The following is a 23,713-nucleotide window of genomic DNA, read 5'->3' on the forward strand; positions in this document are numbered from 1 at the left end:
AATGCATTGTATTTTATAGGCTCATCATAGGTTTTTATGTTTAATCTTAATCTGAAATGTAACTATGGGTGTCTGATAAATGTAGCTAAAAAAAAAGTATTTTGGCTCTGAAATGTAGTGACTTATAAATATTTAGTAGCATTAAATAAAAATTAAATTACAAGTACCTCAAATTTGTAAATGTTCAATCTTGCAAATGTATTTAGTTATACCACTGACAAAAACACTTCTTATCCATAAAAGCCACGTGTAATATTTACCATTGTACCCATTCAATATGTATTCCGTTTAGCTACTTGTATTTGTTCACAATTTACAGAAACAAGTGTATATATATATATATACACATTTTACGTTGTTGTTCATTGCTGCTTTTTCTATATATTTATATATACACATATTTTTGATACATACTTGTATTTATATAATAGTTCAATGTTTTGTTTTGTTTTTTGTTTTTACCTATCTTTGTTCAGCTTTGTTGTCCTTGTTTTTAGCAGTATGTCTATTTCGGTCTTGTTGTTGTTCTTGGAACTGAACACTGAAAGCAACTTAAAGCCGGAGTCAAATTCCTTGTATGTGCTTGGCCAATAACGCTGATTCTGTAAGACTCGTAACGTCAGTATTTTAAAAATCCTGGTTACCTTTTCCACTGTTATCTCCCTGCTCACAAAACAACTCTTCTTAAAAGGGACAGACCGCCCTCACAGCCTGGTGAGGCTGGTCTGTGATTACTTGTGGCACTCACAGACGGTTGATTTGTGTTGTCTGGGTGGACTGCAGCATCTTGTAGCTCCGCCCTCGATTATTCAGCCTGGTCGACGTGCGGTTGCTGCGCAGCGCGTGAAGGCAGAAGCGTCCGACTCGTATCGGAGGGAGACTGGAGGAGCTCCGGTTAGTCTCGTATCGGAAAATACGTTCGCTGCAGTTTTACACACTGCAACCTCTGGTTTAAAACCACCGCAGTTTCTTGTCAGGTTTGATCAAGAGGAGGGGCAGCGGAGAAAGGGATATAAACAGGGGTTTCTCACGCTGCGAGAAGTTTGTACGCGGAGTTTTAAGAGTAGTTTCGGGTGGGCTGACTGAGCTAGCCTGGCTGCCCTCTGCGCGTCCCTCCTGTCCCGACCAGCCAGCCATAAGTTAGCCCGCTGCCCTGGTCTTCTTCCAGCTGTGGTGAATCATGGCGCTCAGAGCCAAGGCGCTGTACGACTTCAACTCTGAAAACCCCGGGGAGGTGTCGGTGAGGGAAAACGAAGTCCTAACTTTGTACAGCGAACAGGACATCGATGGCTGGTTTGAGGGGGCGAACAGCAAAGGAGAGAGGGGACTGTTCCCCGCTTCCTACGTGGAGATCCTGAGGAACGACGCCGCCTCCACGTTCAACAACAACAGCTGCAGCACATCTGGGGACACTTACCCGGACTCCCGATACGCCAACGTCCCATCCGGAGGTTTTGACGGCTCTCAGAAGAAAGTTGAGAACTTTTCTAAACCGTCTCCGCCTGGTTTCACCTCTTTCTTAGCCCCCACACAACAACAACAGCAGCAGCATACGTATCAACAGCCCAGCCAAGGGAGCGATGACGACTGGGATGATGACTGGGATGACAGCTCTACTGTTGCAGATGAGCCAGGGACTGTAGGAGGAAGGTATCGTGACTTTGAAGGCAATGGGCCATCCACTTACAGAGTGTCTACATCCTCAATGTCAAGAGGTAATGCACAGCAAGCAAAGAGCTCTGCCACAGTCAGTAGGAACCTGAACAGGTTTTCAACCTTTGTGAAGTCAGGAGGAGAGGCGTTTGTGCTCGGGGAGGCATCAGGCTTTGTGAAGGATGGGGATAAGATCTGCGTGATAATGGGTCAGTATGGTCCTGAGTGGCAGGAGAACCCATACCCATTCGCGTGTACAATTGACGACCCTACTAAACAGACCAAGTTCAAGGGTATGAAAAGCTACATCTCCTATAAGCTGACACCCACCCACACTCAGAACCAGGTGAACAGGAGGTATAAGCACTTTGACTGGCTGTACGCTCGGCTGGTGGAGAAATTTCCTGTTATCTCAGTGCCACACATCCCAGAGAAGCAGGCCACGGGGCGCTTTGAGGAGGACTTCATCTCCAAGAGGAGGAAAGGCCTCATATGGTGGATGAACCACATGACCAGCCACCCTGTCCTGGCCAGGTGTGATGTTTTCCAGCACTTCCTCACCTGCAACAGCACAGACGAGAAGGCCTGGAAGCAGGGTAAGAGGAAGGCAGAGAAGGACGAGATGGTTGGAGCCAACTTTTTCCTCACTATCAGCACCCCTGCAGCTCCGCTCGACTTCCAGGAGGTCGAGAGCAAAATAGACGGATTCAAGACTTTCACCAAAAGGATGGACGACAGCACCTTGCAGCTCAACGCCACTGTCAATGAGTTTGCCCGCAAGCAGATCAGTGGCTTTAAGAAAGAATATCAGAAAGTGGGGCTGTCATTCAAGTTCCTCAGCCAAGCCTTTGAAATGGACCAGCAGGCGTACTCTGCTGGACTCAACCAGGCTATCTCCTTCACTGGGGAGGCGTATGAATCCATTGGAGAGTATTTTGCTGAGCAGCCCAGCAAGGATCTTGACCCCATCACGGATTTGTTAGCTCTTTACCAAGGACACCTGGCAAACTACCCAGACATCATCCATGTCCAGAAAGGTAAAATAACAACACTGTCGTACACATTTTAAAACATTTCTCACTCACTGATATATCGTTTTGAATAAGGTTGCTTTCACAGGAGCCTTTCTGTAACCAAATTCTTCTTATGTTTTTTATGTCTTTTGATTCATGACATCAGGACACAGATTGTTGCCAACCTTTAATGTTTAGTTTCATTTCATTACACACAATTCAAATCCCAGGACAACCAGACAAATCTCACTAAAAACGTGTCTACTGAAATGTTTCATAATCCTAGTGTTCCAGTCCATCTAAAATTCACCACATATACACATATAAAATAAACCAATATGGTCCCTGTGGGATCATAGATCCGGTTTCCAAACCTTACTTCCTATCACAAGTTTGGCTGACACAATGAACAGGTTTTAAAATAAAGAAATAAGTGTGTTTGCTGGCTGCAAAAAGATAAACAACGCGCTTTGTTTCAGGCAGTTTTAATTGTAAGACTTGTCAACAACAGACTGCAGTCAGGTTACAACTAAAGCTTATGTCGCTTTGCAAAACAAATAGGGAGTGTTTGCATTTGGAAATAGGTTTACATGCTTGTGCCCCTGTTTGTCCCACCTGCTTAGTCAAATGGGTGGCACCCGTTCGGCTGTGTTTGGTTTTCCATTACGGGTGACGTACTACATATTAGCACTCTGGAGACGGAGAATGGCCTACCTGGCTTGGCGATCACAACACTGAATCCTTCACAAATGATTGTCCACATGTTTTGTAGTCTTTGCACATAAAGTCAATGTTAGACTAATCGAGGCCATCCTCCTACATGACCCTACCCCAATGATTGTTCTCATTGTGTGGCAAAATGTCACTCGCATGAGAGGCAATACTGTTTTGCAAGAGGCACACCACTGTAGCGCTTGTGTTTAGAGAGAAGCTCTTACTGCTGTGTGAAAATGTGGCACAATTGCACAATTGCTTCCTTCTGATGAGATAGAGAAAATGTTAATCTAAAGGAAACATGCAGCTCAAACCAAACTGCTCCTGCTCAATGTACCGTAGGTTATACCTGACTGACTGCTTTCTGAACATTTTTATGTGCTGATATTAGTAGATGTCTCTTTAAATCACATGAAATGTAAATTTTTACAATCACTGACAACTGGAAATTGGGGAGCCCTACCTGAAACAGTACCATGTAGGACACCATATAGGACATGTGCCTATACACACTTGCAACATTAAAGGATGATGTGAACTAATCCTTCTCATTCCATGCATTATGTTCAGTCCCAGTGCTCTAACTTACTAAAATCACATGGCTTTCAGATTAGGGTGGGAAAATAAACTTTTCATCTACTTGTAGAGCCCCATTGGTGTCCAGTATTTCATTTATCAGGTACAAGGCTCCAAAACATTGACTTTCAAACCATAACTTGTCAAAGTGACTTAGTAGAACCACAACTTAAGTTTAGCATTTTGCTGGTGACTTGTGTTAACTCGCTACCTTCCCCCGTGGACATCTTGGTTTATTGTTTGGGTCCCCTACAAACACTGGGTCCATTCAGTCCACAATAGACAACACTGGGGAAACAGGACAGACGGTGTTTAGGCTGCAGTGGGACACAAACTTCCCAGTCAGCTCAAATCAAGTTTGCCACATAGGCCGCACACAGCCCAAATAAGGTGACACAGCCATTTACACAGTCTGGTGTGATAAGCTCAGCCTAATTCAACAGATGAGAAACTCGGATTTGATAACACTCATGGAAGACCTTGCTGTGGGCACAATGTGGAGAAAAGATGATGGAGTGCAGTGAAACAGGGCTTCACCACACTGGCAGACTGGAAACAAAGCTGACGGGAAAGTCATGGAATGCATGCAGCAGCTGAAAGGAGAGCCGCTTGTAGAATATTGAATCCAAAATTACTTTGATCTCATCTTGTTTGTAGTGGACTGAGGCTGTTTAGTTTCTCCATTTATTATCAGTCCGGTTGAGCCAGTTTTTTTCATGCACACTTTTTCATTTCTTTTCTCCTTCTGGAGGTGAAGAACCTGTTCCCTAATTTCTTTCTATTTATAGAAAAAATAAAAGACAAAAATTCAAATTCAACCCTGTTTTTCCTGTTAAAATCTCAGTATGTGCTTATTATGCCGCATGGTAGTGACAATGATATATCTTAACAGTATAATGTGCCTGCATTACATTAGATATAGTAGTGCTCTCATTCATGACAACTGAATGGCTGCTTGTTGCTCAAATTGCCTACGTGTTTCCAGGGAGCGTTGAATGCCAATACCCACTGCAAAGGTACTTGACATTCATGCTCTAAAGTCTACTTATGTTGTCTGCTCACCTCAAGGTCTTGTAGAATCATCCAGCACTTGTCAACTGTTAACACTGCAATGAAATGACTGTAATTAGGGAGAAAAGTACGTGCAAGAATAGGTGGTTTTTAATGAAACCATAAACACTGATAGCTTAATTTTCACTGGCATATCAAAACGTACACTAGCCCTGTACATGTTCTGAGTTTGACATTTTGTCTGGCCCTTTGTCTACCTCTTCCTTTCTCTCAGTCTCCCGTATATTTAATAAAACACTTCCTTTTCAGTCCCTGTGTACGTCTAACCCGTCTGCCGCTCGCTTTTAATACGCCTTTCCTGATAAACGTGTGGAGGAAATGTCCACAAGTGCTATTCTTCTGTTATGAAGTGAGGTTTATTGCTGTCTTCTCCCAGTTAGACACCTGAAGAGAGGCTAGGCCATATCCTTTGTTGTCATAAACCAGAGTTCACATTTCCGCGACAGAAGTGGTCACACAGAAACTCAGTGGGCCAAGTAGGTGAACGGGGGCTGAGTAGTGCATTGGAGGAGCGATAAACAAGATTTGAAGTCAGTCAGAAAGTCAAATTGTAACTATAGTAGCTTTAAAGGTGCAGGTTGAGGCTAATAATCTTGGTCATTACCCCTATTTAAGAGGTTATCTCTTGAGGTGGTCTTGTAGTCTTATCACTGTTGCTCTCTTTAGGAGAAACCTGTCAAAACATTGCTTGTCAGTCGTATCAACGGCTGAATTCCATTTTTAGCTCCCTATATCTGTCTCATTAGGACCTCAGACACCAGGCAGGTTTTTATTTGATTTTGACCAGTGAAATGTGAGCTTTCCCACAGAGGGACTGAACATCACCCTATTGATCTCCACCTATTTAGGGACCCCATTAGCGTGGAGCTTGACTGGCACAATGATATTGACATCATATCTGGATTGCTTTCAAAAACATATCGAGCTTCCCATCGTTTATTTTTGTAGTCCTAATCTGATATTGTGGCCTTGACAGCATTAAGTTGTGTTATTTTTTATTATTTCAAGCTCTTGAGAAAGAGGAAGGAAGGAGAAGGTTTTATAAATGCTCAGTTTACAATCCAAAGTTAGGTTTAACTCTGGTTTGGCCGATTAGCAAAGAAGCTACGTTTGTTAAAATTTAAATGCTCTTTTTCAGCATTATTGAAGCTGAAGAGAAGGGGGTGATTGAACATTAAAACTTTTGAATGCAAACATCGCGGTCTAAAAATGGTCCAGCAGCTTATGTGGAGGTTAAAACACATTTCTCTCTACTTCTTGTTTTTATCGCAGCCCACACGTCTACTTGTCAAGTGAATATTGAAATGCAACCAGTTATGCTGCTGTAAGTGCTTGTTCAAACACTTACTCAGTGTAATAATATTGATCTTGCCTGCTGTGCCTCATAGAGGAAGAACTTGTTGTTAACTTTAGACCAGGGCATATTATCACTTTAGCTAAAATAATAGAGCACCACCCACTCCTACGGTTTATTTGCAAATAATGTTTTTATTCAGTAGATAAAAATGCTCAGACTATTATCAGTCTTTATCAGGTTAACAAAGTAGACTATTTTCAGGGAAGAGCACACATTGATGAACTTAAAAGCAAGGAGGAATGTTCTCAATCACATTTACATACTGTAGTTTACAATGATCTGTTTCACTAATTTAATCAGCTGTTTCACTAATTTGTGTTCTGCATACAGAACAATCCAGTAGGAGAAGAAAGTAAGATAAAGCCTATCTGTGGATTAAGATTAAGTTAATAAGTAATTAAGTTGATGAAATGCTTTTTGGCTTGGCCCACTCTTTCCCTTGTTAATTTGATCTGTCCAGCACATCACTAAGAGCTGTATTTTGTCTGGTCTCACCAGTTTTATCATCACATAAAGTGATAAAACAATGGCAGGCAAGTAAGAGAAAGCACCGATGTACAAAGATGTCAGGTTTTGCTGCTGAGTCAGCCTTTCAGCTGACACTCTTGTGTAAACACTGCAGGTCTGTCTGATATATTGTTACATGCACAAATGGATGACGGAGGTGGTGGAGTGATGAGATGGGGATTGCCCCTGGTCACAGGCTCGCAGTAGCTCGGTGTTGTATAACCAGGGATTACGTAAGAGCTGACGCTGCTGCCTCCAGAGAGTCCAGGAGGGCTCGGTGCCACCTCCGTGCACCCAGGGAGGATTTCTTCAGAGGCATTCATCAAGATTTATTCTTATTTATAGTGTGACACTTCAGTATGCTACAAACCTCATTAATCACTATACGTGATGCTGGAGTAGAGCAGTAATCGGTAGCACTATATGTTGAATCTCCATAGGTTTATATTAACACGACAGCATTATGTACCGGTATCTCAAATACTGGCAGTGTCCAGTATTTTTCTGTCAGTCACTGAGTAGCAGTAAACTGGGAAAGCAAAGATGGCCGCAGCGGTTGTACAACAAGTCATCAGATGCAATACGGCATGACTTAAAAATCTAAAAGAGGAGCTATTGCTTTTTATTATTATTATTGTTTATTACACTTAATACAAAGTTCCTGTTCTCCAGCAAGTCCAACAGACAGGTGTGTTGGATCATAAACTCTGATTGTAAAAGAACGCCCCCGCACACTGTCGATCACCTATGACAGTAAATTAAATATCTTCAGGTTCTGGACTGTTGGTCAGACAAAACAAGCAATTTGAAGACTTCACCCTTGTCTCTGGGGAATTGTGATAAGTATTTTTCACTATTTTCTGACATTTTATAGACTAAGCAATCGATAAAATTGAGAAAATATTCAGCAGATTACTCAATAATGAAAATTATCAATATTTGTAGCCAGGGTGCAAAATTTACTTTTTTCTCCACCAGCCAATTGACTAGTGAATATGAATGTACCAGCCACTTAATAGATTACCATTGGGGGTTTTTTTTTGGGTGGTGAGTGAAGCAAATCTACCAGCCACTTGCATATTTGTCTGGTGGCTGGTGGTAACTTTGTGCCCTGTTGCAGGCCTACAGACTCAGTATCTTATTGGTGGTTTTGTTTTCGCAATAGGCCTGCAAAGCTTACTTGCAGAAGATGTGAAAAAGCTTTCTATAGCTTTCTAAAGCTCTCTATATTACAGTTTGCTGACACCATCTTCTATGACTGAACTCTTGCCTTTCTCATAAAGTCTCTATGGTAACAATTATTCCTCCTTAGTCCATTAGTGGGCTTTTAAAACACAGGAGGCCAGAGACCTTTTAAGGTACAATAAACACCTTTGGGATTGGCATTTAAGTCTTTGGACAGCTGTGTTGTTCCTGTCTCTGTCTTTTCCACCCCCTGTCTCTGTTCCCCTGTTATCTTTGCCTCTTTTTCTGTCATGTTCAATATGTTGTGCATTAGAGAAATTTCAAAGATCTGGGTTAAACTGCATCTGAGGGAGCTAAAGCCAGAAGGCAGATTTTGGGGGGAAGAGGACATGTCTTTTTGGGGAGACTTTGTCAGTATATTTCTTTGCTCTGCATGCTGTAATACACAGAAGTATACAGAAGCCAAAAGTGCAGGGTTAGGTCAGTAAGTCTTCTGTGGTCTGACAATTCAGGAAACATGTAGGCTGAATCAGAGTTTAAACTGGTGTGCTGGTGACTAAACTCACATAATGACTTGAAAATCCCATGACAGGCCAATACAGGAAGTTTTGCTGCATGCCTTAAGTGCACAAAGCTCACCTTCACACTAAAGCTAGCGCTCTGAGATGACATTGTCTGTCAGCTGGTTATGCCATGCGTAGACAACATGTCATTATGAACACTATATCATCACACCTACATAGAGTACATCAGTGTTGGTTTCTGTGTTATAACGTATTGAGCCAATCAATGTTTCTGCCACATTAACAAGGAACTAGGACAGATCAAATGGGTCTACAGCAAGTTTCATTTAAAACACCTCAGGGATACTACTATGATTACTTTCATGATCAGTTAATGTGCTAATTATTTTCTCGATTCATCGTTTGGTCAATCAAATGTCAGAAAATGTTGAAAAATGCCCATCCCAATTTTCTAAACGACAAGGTGACATCTTTGAATGTCTTGCCAACAGTCCAAAACACAGAGTAAGCTACCCGAAACACAGAGAAGCAACAACTCCTCACGATTGAGAAGCTAGAACAAGGAAATGTAATAAAATACTTGATGTTACACTAGCAATGATGCGTCTGGCTTTACAACCTGCTTCTTCTTAGAATATCACAAGGGCTGCAGAGTTAATTAAAAGATTTTCAAACTTCCCCTCTTTGGCCGACAGATGAAGATTAAGAACCTTAAGAAACACTAAGAAATTATGTAAGCACACAAACATTAGCATTCATGTCACAGCCCAAACAAACAATTCTTTCTTTCCTCTTTGATTCCAGCTGTGACATGTAAACATTTTTAAGTAGTTGGATCAGACAGAAGGTCATATCCTGTCACTTTTGCTTGTGTTTCGACTGAACACTTATTGCTCATGACATTTCTTCCTTTGCCTGGTCAGAAGATGTCAGCAGTTCGATAAGTCATCTGTCATGAGCTCCTGGTGTTTTGACCCTGCCTTCTGCTCCCATGGAACCATCTGTCTGGAAAGTTGTAGGCTAATTTCTTGTTTTGGCACCAGTATGGCTGAAGGCTTATTCTGCAGCAAGCAAAACTTGACAGAGGGTCTATAAAGGAAGCAGCAGCAGTGACAGTTCATATGTGTCAAAATGGGAGGTCTGTAAACCATCATGTCTCTATCCTCTTATGCCACAAGAGTCCACCACAGTGACGACAGCAAGTAGCTCTTCCTGGCAGTGTGAAAACTCAGAGGTGTTTTACTCGCAGTATGAGTGTGACATGCTGGATTTGTTTTTTGCACAGTATAGTTTATTTGTAGATGTGTAGGAGAGGTGCCATCAGACCCTGTCATGGTTTATTTAAATTCACCTGTAGTAATCAAAGCAATATCCGACAGCTAAACTAAAACGCAATTGAAACTCATCACTAACCACCAAATGACAGTGATGGGAAATATCTTCGAATCAAACTTCCTTAAAGAGTGCAAAGCTTTTTAGCTGTTTTGATGAAATCATTTGTGTAAAAGGATTTGAAAATGTCCATCTGAATTGTTTTAAACTGAGGATCCTGTGAAAGAGGTCTTAAATATGCTCTTAATGGCTACACACATGATATTGTGCTAAACAACTGAGGCTAAAGCTGCATGTCCTGGGTAAAAAGTCAGCATCTCCACCAGTTGATGATCCATGTAGAAGACATGGAAATAAAGAAACAACATCATTATTGTATAGCAGTATAAATATGAAAAATGTATGATCAGACTCTTTATTTCTTTCTAACATACCACGTGGGTGCCTAGCTTATGTACTTGGACAAGCAAGACTAATGTTAAATTTATGCTTTATTGTTCGTATTTTCAAACAGTATGTTTCACTTTTAACGTTGAAAGGGAAAAATATAGTTAGCCAATAAAATGCTCCTTGGCCTTGGAAACAACACTCAGTTAGGTTACTGCAGTCATCTAGTTAGTCATAATAAACTACAAACTCTTTATATGCAGAGTATCTGTCTTACTACAGACTTGTTCACATTTGTAGGCAGTTGTCCGAGTTAATATTATGTCCTTGAAATTGCCAACAATCACTGGTATCAGTATCCTTAAATGGTTGTTTGGAAAAGGCCTTTGAAGCGACATGATGCAATAGATTTTTTTTTAGTCGTGCCCCCTCAAGTTCCCTAACTATAGACATAGATGTGGTTCTCAGGGAGTTTAGAACAAACTGTTCATGAAACTATTTTTGGCCACTTCCTTGAAGTTATACATTTACTGTCAAGCTGTGCTCTTGAATCTTAATAGCAAAGAATATTCCAATTATTAATTAACTTTCCTGTGAAAGAGTCTGAAAGTCAGATGTCGGTTTGATTAATTAAATATTAGGTTTAAGGAAATAAGGAAGGAACACTGTTTAAAACGTGGCCTTCTTGTGGGCTGTTTTCCCACATCAGTTAAAATAGTATTTGGATGATTTTTACTTTGATTGAACATAAATAAGTGGTGTGAGTGTTTTCCGTTTGTAGAATATGCACTCTCATGAAGCACTTTCAAAAATAAACATGATAATAATTATAAATAGGATCATGGAACAAAAAACAAAATCTTGATTATTTTTTCTTTTTATTTTTGCTTTCTTATCCCCCAAACAGGAGCCCTGACGAAGGTGAAAGAGAGCCAGAAGCATGTGGAGGAGGGCAAGATGGACCGGGCACATGCCGAAGGCATCGACGAGCGCTGCAACATCATCTCCTGTGCCACACTGGCTGAGATCCAGCACTTCCACCAGATCCGCGTGCGCGACTTCAAGGCACAGATGCAGCACTATCTACGGCAGCAGATCGCCTTTTTCCAAAAAATCACAGGAAAGCTAGAGGAGGCTTTGCAGAAATATGACAACGCGTAATAGATAGCTTGTCTCGTCTCAGCCTGTGGGTTTAGACCTTGATGATCAATGACCATGCACCTCCCTGCCAGTGGAGTTTTGGCAAACAACAGCTAGTACCACATAGTGCTGAATGCTATTCATCCAGCAGGGAGGGACATTCAAGGAGATTATGCTCCAGTAATAATGAAATTTCAACCAAATCCAGGTTTCTGTGTGTGTTGGCCACATTGTTTAGGGGACTGGATGTCCTTGTTTAAGAGAGTACATGTAATTTAATGAAATTAGTCTCATGCCTTTTGATTTAATGAGAATCAGTGATAATGATGGTGCACCACTTTGTCTGGTGCGTTGGTGAATTAAATCTAATCAGTGTTATGACCTGCAGAGAGAGAACCTTCCACTGCTACCTACACACCCGGTGCAAGATTTCATGTATCAAGTGTTTTTAGCCTTGAAAACACTGTTTTTAACTGACTGTTAAAAGTGACTGCCACTCCAGGAGCTGCGTTGCTCCAGTAGCTAACACACTGCCTTCTGGAAACACACAAGGCCTTCCTGGTATCTCTCTCCTCGGACAAACAGGAGGAAATGCTTACAGTCTCCTCGCTGAGCAGTTACAGTCACCGCTGTCTCGCTGTGCCTTCTGATTACGTTTCTCTGGTTTTTGTTACTAGTTACTAAAAAGCTTTATATACTGTATATGTAAAGATATATCCTATTTGTTTTTACAAAGCTACAAATTTTGCAGTCTTTGAAAAAAAAAGAAAGTTTTTTATGGGAGATAATATTGTTTGATTGTGCTGTTTTTTTCCCCAGTGGTCCAAGGATTAATTTTCAGCACTCACAGTGTGACAAAATCAGGATCAAGAGAGGATTACCGGCTTTGACATAAGGAACCCATGCCTTACACATGGCACAGCCAGCACTGGTGCTGATTTAAGCTTGCAGAATTTAAGGGACACTATAATGGACACTATAATGGACACTTGCTATGCCGTATACCTGAATTTGTGTCAACAAAAATGTTGGTTTTCAGGCTTAGTTTTGGGGTAGTGTTCAGAGGCAGGCTGTTAGAAGGTAAAGGGTTCCTCACCTATTTTAACAATGCAGTCTTTTTAATAGTACACTTCAACTGTACTGCTGTTTTAAACCTTTATGATGTTGGTTGCATCATGAAGAGATTAACATAGAAGCAGAGACACAAAATAAATTCCTCCTTCACAGAAAGCTGTTGGTTGGTCCTGTGTGTTTTGTCAAGTACTTTAAATATGTAATTACTTTTGTCTTTTGTTATTGTTCATTTGATTGGACAGAATATGTCTGATCACTTCAGTCCAGAGCCTGAGAGCCTGAATACAGTGAACAACTGGGGAGAAAGCCAATAAAAAATTGTGTATGTGCTGACAGCTTAATTTGCCTTTTAATGGTCCTTCAAAGTGCCTGAGACACTCATACTATAGAATTTATACGACCCATGTAATGTGGCCACCATACCATTTTATAATGTCAGGAAGACAGAGAGCAAACTGTGTGGCTCTGCAGGTTTCCTTGGCTGCATCCCTGGAGGACTGGTGTGCCGTGTCAGTGTTTCATGCGAAGCTCACGATCGGCTCGCAGATCTGCTGACAGCGCAGGTCCCGGCCAGCCATCTGGGACATCTGGCCTCTGTTAAAAGTGGCGGAGCGGATGACAGTGAACATGTAGTGAACAGGAGATGGTCAAAAATAGCTGGGAGAGTTTCTTATTAGCTGTCATCACCACCACCTATAACCAAGATGCAGAACAGTGCTTATTGGAGATAATGTTTTCTTCTCGCTAGGATGGTCTGATTAGTTAGAAGAATTCTCCCTGTGCAAATCATCAGTTTTGTCCAATTCTGCCCCTTTGTTTACTATCTTTGGGTGAATATACTGTCAAGCAGTGCTGTCTTTTTGGCTGTCTTTTTGTCTTTAGTAGCTGCTTTAATCACCATTGGGTCTCAAGAAGCAATCACTCAGTTCTGTAAATATGTTTATATGTTAATATCTTCCCACCAGCAGATTATCTCAGAAGACCTCCTCCTCTGCCCTGTCCTCCTCTGTCACTGCTTGAAACCAGAATACAGAAATGTACAGAAACACTGATAGAAAAGGTTACCAACTGTATATTCTCCTGCCAAGAAATCAAATTGTAAGCAATTTAGAAATAATATTAATTAAATGTACTGTGACACTACTCAGTACTGTGATAAAATGCAACAAGACCTCAAACATTAGAGCTTCTTTAGTTAATGAATCCATTTCCTAAGGGATCTGCAGATGCCTTTTAATTTCACCGAGACTAAGAGTCTACAGCCACAGTAGCAGCTCTGGTGTGGCTGCATTAAGGCACAGCGATGTTTTGATGTTTTGAACATCAGCATGCTAACATGCTCACAATGGCAATGCTAAAATGCTGATGTTTAGCAGGTATAATGTTTATCATGTTCACCATCTTAGTTTAGCATGTTAGCATGCTAAAATTTGCAAATTAACACTAAACACAAAGTAGCTGAGGCTGATGGGAATACCATTAGTTTTGTAGGTATTTGGTCATAAAACAATATTGTACAATTTAAGATTTTTACCTGATGATGGCGCTAGATGAAAGATGATGCTAGATGATTGTGAGTGGGACATGAATGTCTTTACCAAATTTCATGGCATACATCCAATAGAGATATTTCAGTCTGGTGTCAGTGGTGGACCACCATCTGCAGAGCTACACTGCTAGCATGGCTAATAATATAATATAATAATAAAGTCCGCTTGGAAAGTGCAAACTCTCCCCATTTCCTTTCTTTCCTGTCATCTACTTTTCTAATCTCTTGTTTTCATTTTCTACATAACCACAACAAGATGCACACAGCCTTTAGTAATATCATCCCTCAGGCCTTCTGTCAATACTGCCAACGCCCGCGGAAATGGGTGCTCCTGTTTTTACATTCTTGCTCTTCCCAGCCTTAAGCTTCGGTTGTTCTGAATTAGTGAATGTGATAAATGTTATGCACATATAGCTCAGAAAAAGGATTTGGTTGAGAGAGTTTACATACAGCTACTCTTGCTACATATGATTGTTGTGAAAGTTTGAAATTAACATAATGTTAGATCCACATATAGTAAGAACAATAACGTCATTGTGGTTTTTTTGGCCTGCAAGATTGTGTCATTGTTTAATGTCATGCAAAAACATGCAGAGTGCAGATGTTTTGTGTTAGGTCATCATCTTCTGTGCAGTGCAGTTATTCTAGGGGGGGTGGGCTTCTTATACACCACAGTCTAACATGCAGGAAAAAACAGCTCTTGATTCAGACTTGGATTTTTCTTGAGACAGAACAGTGTCAGCAGCTGACCACATTCCACAGACACAAACGTCAAGTGTGTGAAACCGATGGCCACATAAGGAGCACCGGAAATATCTTCCAGATGCTGCGGGTGAGCATGATAACAGAGCATGACACGGTGTAATCACTGAAGGGTGAAAACAAGAGATACAAGAGACTGATTGTGATTTTCTGGAGGATTTGTTCTGGGAGAATTTGTAATCGAGGCAGTCAAAGCATTTCAGCTCTAATAAGAAACACCACATGTCCAAAATAAGTTGCCATTACTGCTCCTATGAGACTTGGCTCCTTTTGGACTTGCAGTGGCTCTCTGGAATTCACTGAATACAAACCAGAAACATTCTGTCTTTGTCATCAGTGTGGTGAAGACCCAAAAATGAGAAAATCTGGCCGAACCCCTTCCCAGCTGCTCATTTACTGCTCTCACACAAGGAAAAAAGAAATCATTTGACAGCATATTTTCACCTCTATCACAGCTGAATAGCAATTAGTTCTTTTACTTATTTTTCTGTTTTCATAAGACTTGTTTACACATTCCCCAATCTATAAATGGGTTTGTTTTCCATCAGTTTCAATAGTTGGCACTGAGAAGCAGAACAGTAGTCAAGAGAACAGGGTTTCCGCCTCTAATGACCTAGGAATGATGCCACATTTAACCACATTGCTTTCATAAGGACTGAATCAGTGTCTCGAGATCCTTGTGTAGATTACACCCAATTCCTGTTGCACCCTCCCTGTGCAACACTCAGGTCTGATTCCTCCAAAAACAACAGCTCTAAAACTGTGAGTTCAGACTCATTTCTGTTTGTACAAGTTAAAGTGTGTCAGAGACAACCTATCCAAATCACTCATCTCTGCTTAGATCCCACCATGACACCTATGCATTATTTCACATCTGCTATCCTTAACTTAATACCCACAACTCTTCATCTCCCTCTTTAGAGCACTTACCCTCCCATGACATAATTTCACACCAAATGCCATTGTGAGTTTGATCCTGACTTCCTCTTATTGCTTCAGCTGATTAAATGTTATGTTATAATGCCAGGAAATGGCCTGCAGCAAACCACAAAGATTTCATCCCTCATATTTCTTCTTGTAATATTACTATATTGAAAGAGGAAGTGCAAAACCAAACACAGGATTTCTGTTAAAAGGAAATGGTTTGTTTCAGATTGCAGTACCATATTTTAAGTCAACGTGAAAAAATCATGTTGTTATTGCGTGGTGTGTTGAAACAGCTGCTGTCTGGTGCACCAGTAGTAAAGCACTTTATAGTTGTGCTGGTAAAATGTAGATTTAGAGTTGTACATTTTAGCTATTCTTCCTTCAAAGAATTTGGGCTTTAATTTAGTTGTTTCAGTAATATATGATTTCATAGACTGTGTATTGCCAGATGACGTCGCCTTGTGGTCTGGTTGAGCCAGATTCAACTCTCCCCCCCAGAGTCGGGGGACAGTTATCTGTGTGTATATCACTACAAGCGACCCCTTTCATATACAAGCGATCCATTGTTAATATAGAAATATGAATTATAGCCACTTTAACACGCAGACATGAGTGGTATCAATCTTTTTATCTCATTCTAAGCAAGACAGAAAATAAGGGTATTTCCCAAAATGTCAAACTATTTCTGTAATAGTCTGAGTGTAAATTAATTAATGAAACTGATAGGAGTGTTAAATATATTGCAGGGTTTTGATTAATAAACACCAATGGACATAAACCAGAAGTCAGAATCCACATGTCATAATGTGCAAATGAAGGCAAGTTTAATTAAATATTCACCACTTCACCTGTGCATCTTGAAAAAGCACCTGCACATTTAACAAGTAATGCATAATAACATGCAGGTCGATTGTGTGCAGTTGGTGAGACAGGTCAAATCATGCATTTCAGGTTCACAGTTGTCTAGGACAAAGTAAGCCCCCCTCCCTCTTTTCTGCACATGTAAGGCAGAAGCAAACTTCAAGTGCTGTTTCTGTTCTGTCTGATTTTTTTAACAGAGTTCATGCTTTTGGAATGTGAAGCGTTTGCCTGCACTCAGCATATTCCTGCTGGAGGGGGATTCTGGCTGGATCTGTTTTCAATTAGAGCCGGGTTTGTACTGGCCTTTGATCAGAGTCTAAGCTGACTGAAGCAGAGGGGAGACCCTGTCCTGACACAGGTGACAGACTCAGGAACACTGAGGCTCTGGGCTGAACAGATTCTCAATCTCTGGGGAGAATGAAAAAAACAAAAACAAAACAAAAAAAAAACACAACCACACACACACAGAACCACTCCTTCCAACACTGGATTAACATTACAGTCCCAGTGGTACAATCACTTTATGGAAAACTGTGTGTGTGTGTGTGTGTGTGTGTGTGTGTGTGTGTGTGTATGAGGAAGCATGTGTTAAGTCCTACTGGCCACCTCCTGAGACTTGTTTTAAGTTGGTCCCCTGTGAATATTTCATTATAGTTTCACTTTTTCTTAATCCTAACAATAGTACATTGGTTAAACCCTAACTGGAAACTCAAATTGGAGCTGATAATCTCCACGTCAACATGTGTCACTTTACCCAAAACTAACAATTCACATTTGATGTTTTGATTCATATACTACACAGGTGTGGAAAATTCTATGAGACCTGTATAACTGGAAAGTTTGGTCAGTTTGGTTATCTTCTGACGGTTGATGAAAGCTGGGCGTGTAAGGTCAAACATGTTCCTGTCGTGCTGGATGTCACGCAAGGGAGCAGGGAATACAAGGAATAGGACCCAAATGCAGACTCAGAAGCGGAGCAGATGCAGTTCGTAGATTTAATACAAGGAAAGGATTACACGGGTAGTCAGGCAGGCAGAGGTCCAAATCGGGAGGGCAGTCCAAGACAGGCAAACAAATCAGACAAGGAGCAGACAATAAACAAAATACAAAAGTCCAGGCAAGGTCCAAGAAAACACAGAAAAAAATCCAAGAGACTTAGAAGAAGCACAGGAAACAAGGCTGGAACACCTGTGGTGTAGACCACAAACCACTGCTGATACAAATGATCATGACAACGAACTAACACTGAACAAAGGAAAAAAAAAAAAACCCCGGACTAAATACACTTAGGTAGGGGCGACAATGAGACACAGGTGCAATTAATCAAGGCGGGGCCAACAATCTAAACTGGAGGGAAAGCAAACAAAGACAGGAAGTAAAACCACAAGACACAGGAGGAGAGGAGAACACTACAAAATAAAAAAGGAAACAGGACAAAACCCCAAAACTATGACAGTTCCTGTCTTTTAAATCAAAGATTACATTAGTGTTCTTTCTTCTTCCATTGTTTGCTCAGCACGCAACATGCCTGATTTTTGTCATGTTTGTAAAAGAAATTGAAAGCACCTGATTGTTTTATAGGCATTATTGTGCTGAAAGTTAATTTTAAGTAAGTTTACTGCTCACCACTTAACTACACTTTCCACTCAGTGAATATCAGTCAGTGGGTTTAGTCCGAATAATTTAGTTGATGGTTTTTTTTTTTTTGTCTTATCATTATTTTGTTTTTATTTTACTGTGTGAAACAACAGACCTTGGCGGGCCTGGTCAGCAGCTCCCATGAGATCATCCACTGAACTCAGCACAGCAGCACCCTGCCCACTCCTGTGGATGAGGTTCCTAGTACTGGAAAAGGCTCAGACAAGATACACCCTGCTTATAAAACATTTTAGACTGTCACATTTGCTGTGTCTAGAATTTTGAACTGGGCTTAATCTAACTTAGAATGAATACAGTACATGATAGTTTTTGTAGATGGCTATGGTTTGAAATAGCAGAAGAAACACAGCAAAATATGTGACCTTTGGGTTTATATGGTACTGGCATGATGAAACACACATCCTGCCAAAGTCACACCCAGAATGAAAGTACAGATGTCTACTCATCTTTTTTTTGCCAGCTTAAAATAGTTTTCAATAAAGACACGAGGCTATTCCAGCTTGTTTCAATTATTTTCTCCATTGCTGAATTACTTTCTTGTTAACATAGCGGCTACTAATACTGTTTTCTTTCAATAACAGATTTCCAATAAATTTGCTGTTGATATTCATAGTCCTCAGAAGGTGTATTCTAATGTTTCTGACCTTTTCTCTATTGCCACCACAAGTCCAAAATTTCCTCTTGCATAGAATAAATATCCAAATCTAATGGGCAGATTGCTGTGGCATTTTGTGAGCTCATTCATGCTCCTCAGATGATGAACCTTTTCCATTTTGGACACTCAATTAGCTTTACTCTTACAACACCCTCTGGGCAAAACAAGAACTTTACACACAAGCTATTGAATGATCTAATGGACAGAAATTATCTGGGGGCATGCATGGTCTCAAGGGGATATAACTGTTTGACCCAGGTTGCAATTCAGGAAAAAATTATACATTTTCAGCAACATAACTAGGGGTTTAAAGGGCTGTAGGAAAAGAAAAAAGAATCAATTTCTTGCCTCTGTGGACCACCAGCAGGGCTCTAAACATTTAGTCTTAGATGTAAAATATTACAAGTACAACTTTGAGCTTTAGAGAGGTGCATTTGTTTTCTTGTTTTCAATCAATCAATGGCAATGCATCATGGGAATTGTTGTATTTTTCTATTTATTAAGGAAAGAGAGGAGGACATGCTGTGTGTCCCGTACCTGGCAGAATGTTCAGGAATGTGGGAGCACTCTGCATTCTTTAGCCCCGGTTTTGTTTTTATAGCCCTCACACAGGAAGCTCACTCCAGTGGGGCCTGATTCATGTAGTCTGAAAAACGCTGACTGCCCTCCCGCCCCCACCTCTCTGGCTGCTCTCCAAGATAGACACACACACACATTTTTTGTCTTTGTGGGCCAATGTGCATTCTCCCCTCCCCCTTCCCCATCAGAGAGTTTCATTTATAGCTCTAATTACAATAAACAAGCATGAACAACTGGGGAAGAGGCCACTTCCCTCACTTACACAATTATTTTCTCACTCAGGGATTGAACCACTCGAATGTCTGTTAATCATATATCCCAGGCTAAGTTCTTGTTTTTAAAATAAACTGTCTGGTGGTAGTTTGGCAGTAAAGAGCAGGTTACTCATTGGCCATCAGTCCTGAAATCAGATGAATGTGAGGATCCCTGCTGGTAACATGTCTGTTTTCAAGCTGTATTTGCTAAAATGAAATGATAATTTGAGATATTTAATGATAATCTAAAACCAGAATGACTGGTTGAGTCATCTGCACTGGGAAGACTTGCACAAGGTCAAGCAAAACCTAAAAACATTAATATTTATGTTCCTTCATCCTAAATTGGGAGAGCAAAAACCAGAACCACTGTCTACTTTGAGTACTTGTTTTGTTTCTTGCAAGCTGAATTTTTAAAAGTAACCCAAAAGTACAGAATATTTTCTGTGTTTTTGTCATGACACCATTGTACAGGGGCAGGAAGTCTGTGCTAGCCTCTTAAAGAAGGTAAGACCAGCAAAATGTCACCAATTTCAAAGGAATCCCTGTATTTTTCTCTCCATGTGACTTACTTGTCCTCATGCGTATCAAAAAAAGGACACAGACCCGCACACACACTCTCTCATACAACATGTAGTCAAGCACACTCTCACTCTCACGCTTTCTCTTCAAAACACACACACTGTGCTGACCAGCTAACCGACCTCTTTGTCCACTGCCACCCACAGACCACAGTTGGCCACAGTCATCAAATATACCAGCTGACATGGACTTGCTGGTGCTCTGACCTCCCATACAGTTTCTACACACACCTCCTACTGTACAGGTTCATTGTTCACAAGCTCAGACATCACTGATTTACAGATTATCAAGATCAGTGTCTGCATTTTTTGTGTTAACAGAATGATGCATGAAATCTATGGATCAGTACAATTCCACATGGTAGTGCCGCTGAGGATTTCATTTTGGCTCATTCATCCTTTTCAATAGTCCTATCACATCACATCTCCCGCTTATGTTCCACTCCTTACTGAACAATGATGATTAAATGATGAGAATTTGCTTCACGTGGGACTCCATGTAGGGCGTCAGAGAGAGCACAACATCTGATGCATGACATCTGTTCATGACACTGTGGATGAAATTTACTGACTGCCTTTGACATGGAGTTATCAAATCAATGGACAGTGGGGCATGGGGGAGTTGACTACACATGCATTTGTGCAGAAAAAACACTATATATGGCATATTGTAAAATGTACTTCAACAAAATAACTAAATCAAGAATGCGTCCAATATTGTTAGCTGAAATTTTATAAAAGACCACAAATAGGGTTTGTATTCAATTTAGCAAAGAATGCAGTCCTACAAAGACAAGTCAAAATCCACAGCGTATGTTATAAATTGCTGTCACACTGTATACCATGCACCTGCAAAACCATCCCAAGAGACACTCAAACTAGATGAATAAACATCATAGTTTTTCTGGTCATATTTTCTGGTTATATTCAATATGTGCATGACCTGTTTCTTTTTGGTGCCATTTCAGATCACATCAGCCATGTGCAGAGCAGGGAGAAAGCTTTGCTCACTGCCAAAAACCATAGAAAAGCCTGTCAATGAATGAAGCAGCTAATCCTTTCCCCCAGCAGATGAAAAATGCAATAGGACCCAGTTTAGTTGCAGATAAAACAGCGGCTGATACTGGTGCCACTTGGGTAAAGAGCTCTGGGAAGAAAGAAAAATAAGATAGATTACAGAGTGGATTTTTGTTTGACTGCATCATTTGCGCAACAGTGCTTTCTCCTAAAAGGCAACCGCTGTGGCTTTTATCACCAGCGCGCTACATTCTGAAACCCTTTGCAGTATTTTACATGCCTTGATTAGCTTTTATGAATAAACTAAATGACACTTTGTGGATGATATGTTAGTGGTACTTCAACTGCACAGACATTGTTATTCTTGCAGTAGTTTATGAGATGAGAGAGAGAAAAGGGAGTCTTTTTAAAACATAGTCTTTGTACAATGCAACTGGCAGTCAAAGTGATTCAATTAACCATCTGGGTTTGTCTGTGTGGAACCTTATTAAACCAAACGAGCCAAGACTGCTTTGTCTCTTTGGCTTGCAGGGTGCTATTGTTCTGTAACCCTCTGCCCCACAATTACCAACCCTTAAATTACGATGATCCACTCTGAGATCTAATATCTGAGGGCAAGAACTTATCTTGACTAATTATCTCTCTCAGTTTCACTCATGCATACTTTAGTAAATTGTATCAGTTGTATTGTAACCTGTATTAGCTCACTTTCAAATCTCAATATCACAATGTAAAGAGTGGACTGAAAACTGTGTTAAAAGCCCAGGGCTAACACTGTAAATGTGTGTAACACTGCAGACAGCTAGCGTAATATAATTTATGTTATGTTTTTAGCCATACTAGCGGCATGCCTCTTTGGTCCAGACTGAAATATCCCGACAACTACTGGATAGACTGGCATGAAATTGTGTATAGACATTCATGATTCCCAGAGGATGAAGCTGACCCTGGTGACCCTGATTTTTTTTTATTTAGCGGCACCTGGTTTGTTACCTGCAAAACTAATGACATTCCCATCAGCCTCATCTTTGTGTTTTGTGGTAATTAGCAAATGTAAGCATGCTAACATGGTAAACTAAGATGGTGAACATTGTAGACATTATACATGCTAAACATAATAAGAATGTTAGCATGCTGACGTTAGCAGCCTCACACAGCCGCTAGCATGGCTGTAAACTCTTAGTCTTGTTTTCCAAATAAATGGATCAGTAAATTAATCTGTGAATGCAAAGCCTCTTCTTACTTTACATATTGTAACTTTAGTTTCATTACAAACTGTCCAAATCAGTAAAAAGGCCTTGTGAATGTTCCTGAAATCCTGAATCATTTTTTGATCTATTGGATTACATAAAGCTTTACTTCACTTGTGTAACTGCAGCTGTTTGAGGTGAAACAGTGGTACGGCTGATACCGATATCATTATTAAAATCAGGACATTTTGATAAATAAGACCAAAATGTAACATAAAACCATATGATTCGTACACCAGCTCTAAATGTAGAACCCTAAAGTCAACATGTAAAATTACACTGAAAACGTGACCATTAAATGTTGGATTTGCATCTAATCTACTTCACCTTTACCTCTGTATCCACCCTTTTTTACAGCCTGTTGTGTTCCACCAGTCAAAAGAAAATCTGACATGACATGCAAAACAAACCATGCATCTAAGGCTATAAATAGAGTGTGATAATCTTAGTATGTAGGATAATCTTTTAGATCACAAGCATTCCTAAACACAAACAGGCAATCTCATCATGTATAACAGTGTGGATGGTCTCACTGAGGATGTGCATGATTTCCACTGGTGATGATGAAAGTACTCAAGCAAAGTTGCCACAAATTTTTTCCTCACCTTTATGTATTCAGGAGGAGTTTCACTGAGAGCAATGCTCTCTTTTTCAGGAATGTGCTTATCACATTCACACAGTTGCACAACCACAGTCTGATCTGTCCGGGAGATTGAACCGACGACTTTACGGTCACAAGCTCGCTTCTCTAACCTTTAGGCCACCACTGCCCACAAATAAACAAAGTTGGTTTGACAGTTTTGGATTGAGGTTGGAACTCAGTTTAGCTTCAGATTGGGGAAGTACAGGAAAGCACAAAAAGAAGTCTGTCTTTGTATTTTTGTTTGTGTGTTTATGTGTGAAGGAGGGAGTGGGTGATCGAAATCCTTTAAATCCTGCCTCACTTTGAGAAAATCCCTCTCCTTTGTGTCTATTGAAAAGCTGCAACACTATTTTTTTTTAAACCACCTTGACACCTCATTCACATACTGTGGTTTGTCAAACCCTATTTTGACCTATTGTGGGAAAAATTGTGGGATCCTGAAA

The 23,713-nt window shown here is 40.5% G+C and overlaps 1 protein-coding gene across 1 annotated transcript; it reads left to right on the forward strand.

The window, feature by feature from the left end:
• Positions 1 to 717: 717 nt before the first annotated feature.
• snx18a (sorting nexin 18a) lies at positions 718 to 12,689 on the forward strand. Its single transcript, XM_044197748.1, has 2 exons — positions 718 to 2,690; positions 11,227 to 12,689. Exons 1-2 carry the CDS (start codon positions 1,181 to 1,183, stop codon positions 11,478 to 11,480), a joined length of 1,764 nt encoding a protein of 587 aa, XP_044053683.1. The 5' UTR covers positions 718 to 1,180; the 3' UTR covers positions 11,481 to 12,689.
• The last annotated feature ends 11,024 nt before the right edge of the window (positions 12,690 to 23,713 follow it).

The sequence above is a fragment of the Siniperca chuatsi genome, linkage group LG5 (genome assembly GCF_020085105.1).
Source record: "Siniperca chuatsi isolate FFG_IHB_CAS linkage group LG5, ASM2008510v1, whole genome shotgun sequence".
NCBI lineage: Eukaryota > Metazoa > Chordata > Actinopteri > Centrarchiformes > Sinipercidae > Siniperca > Siniperca chuatsi.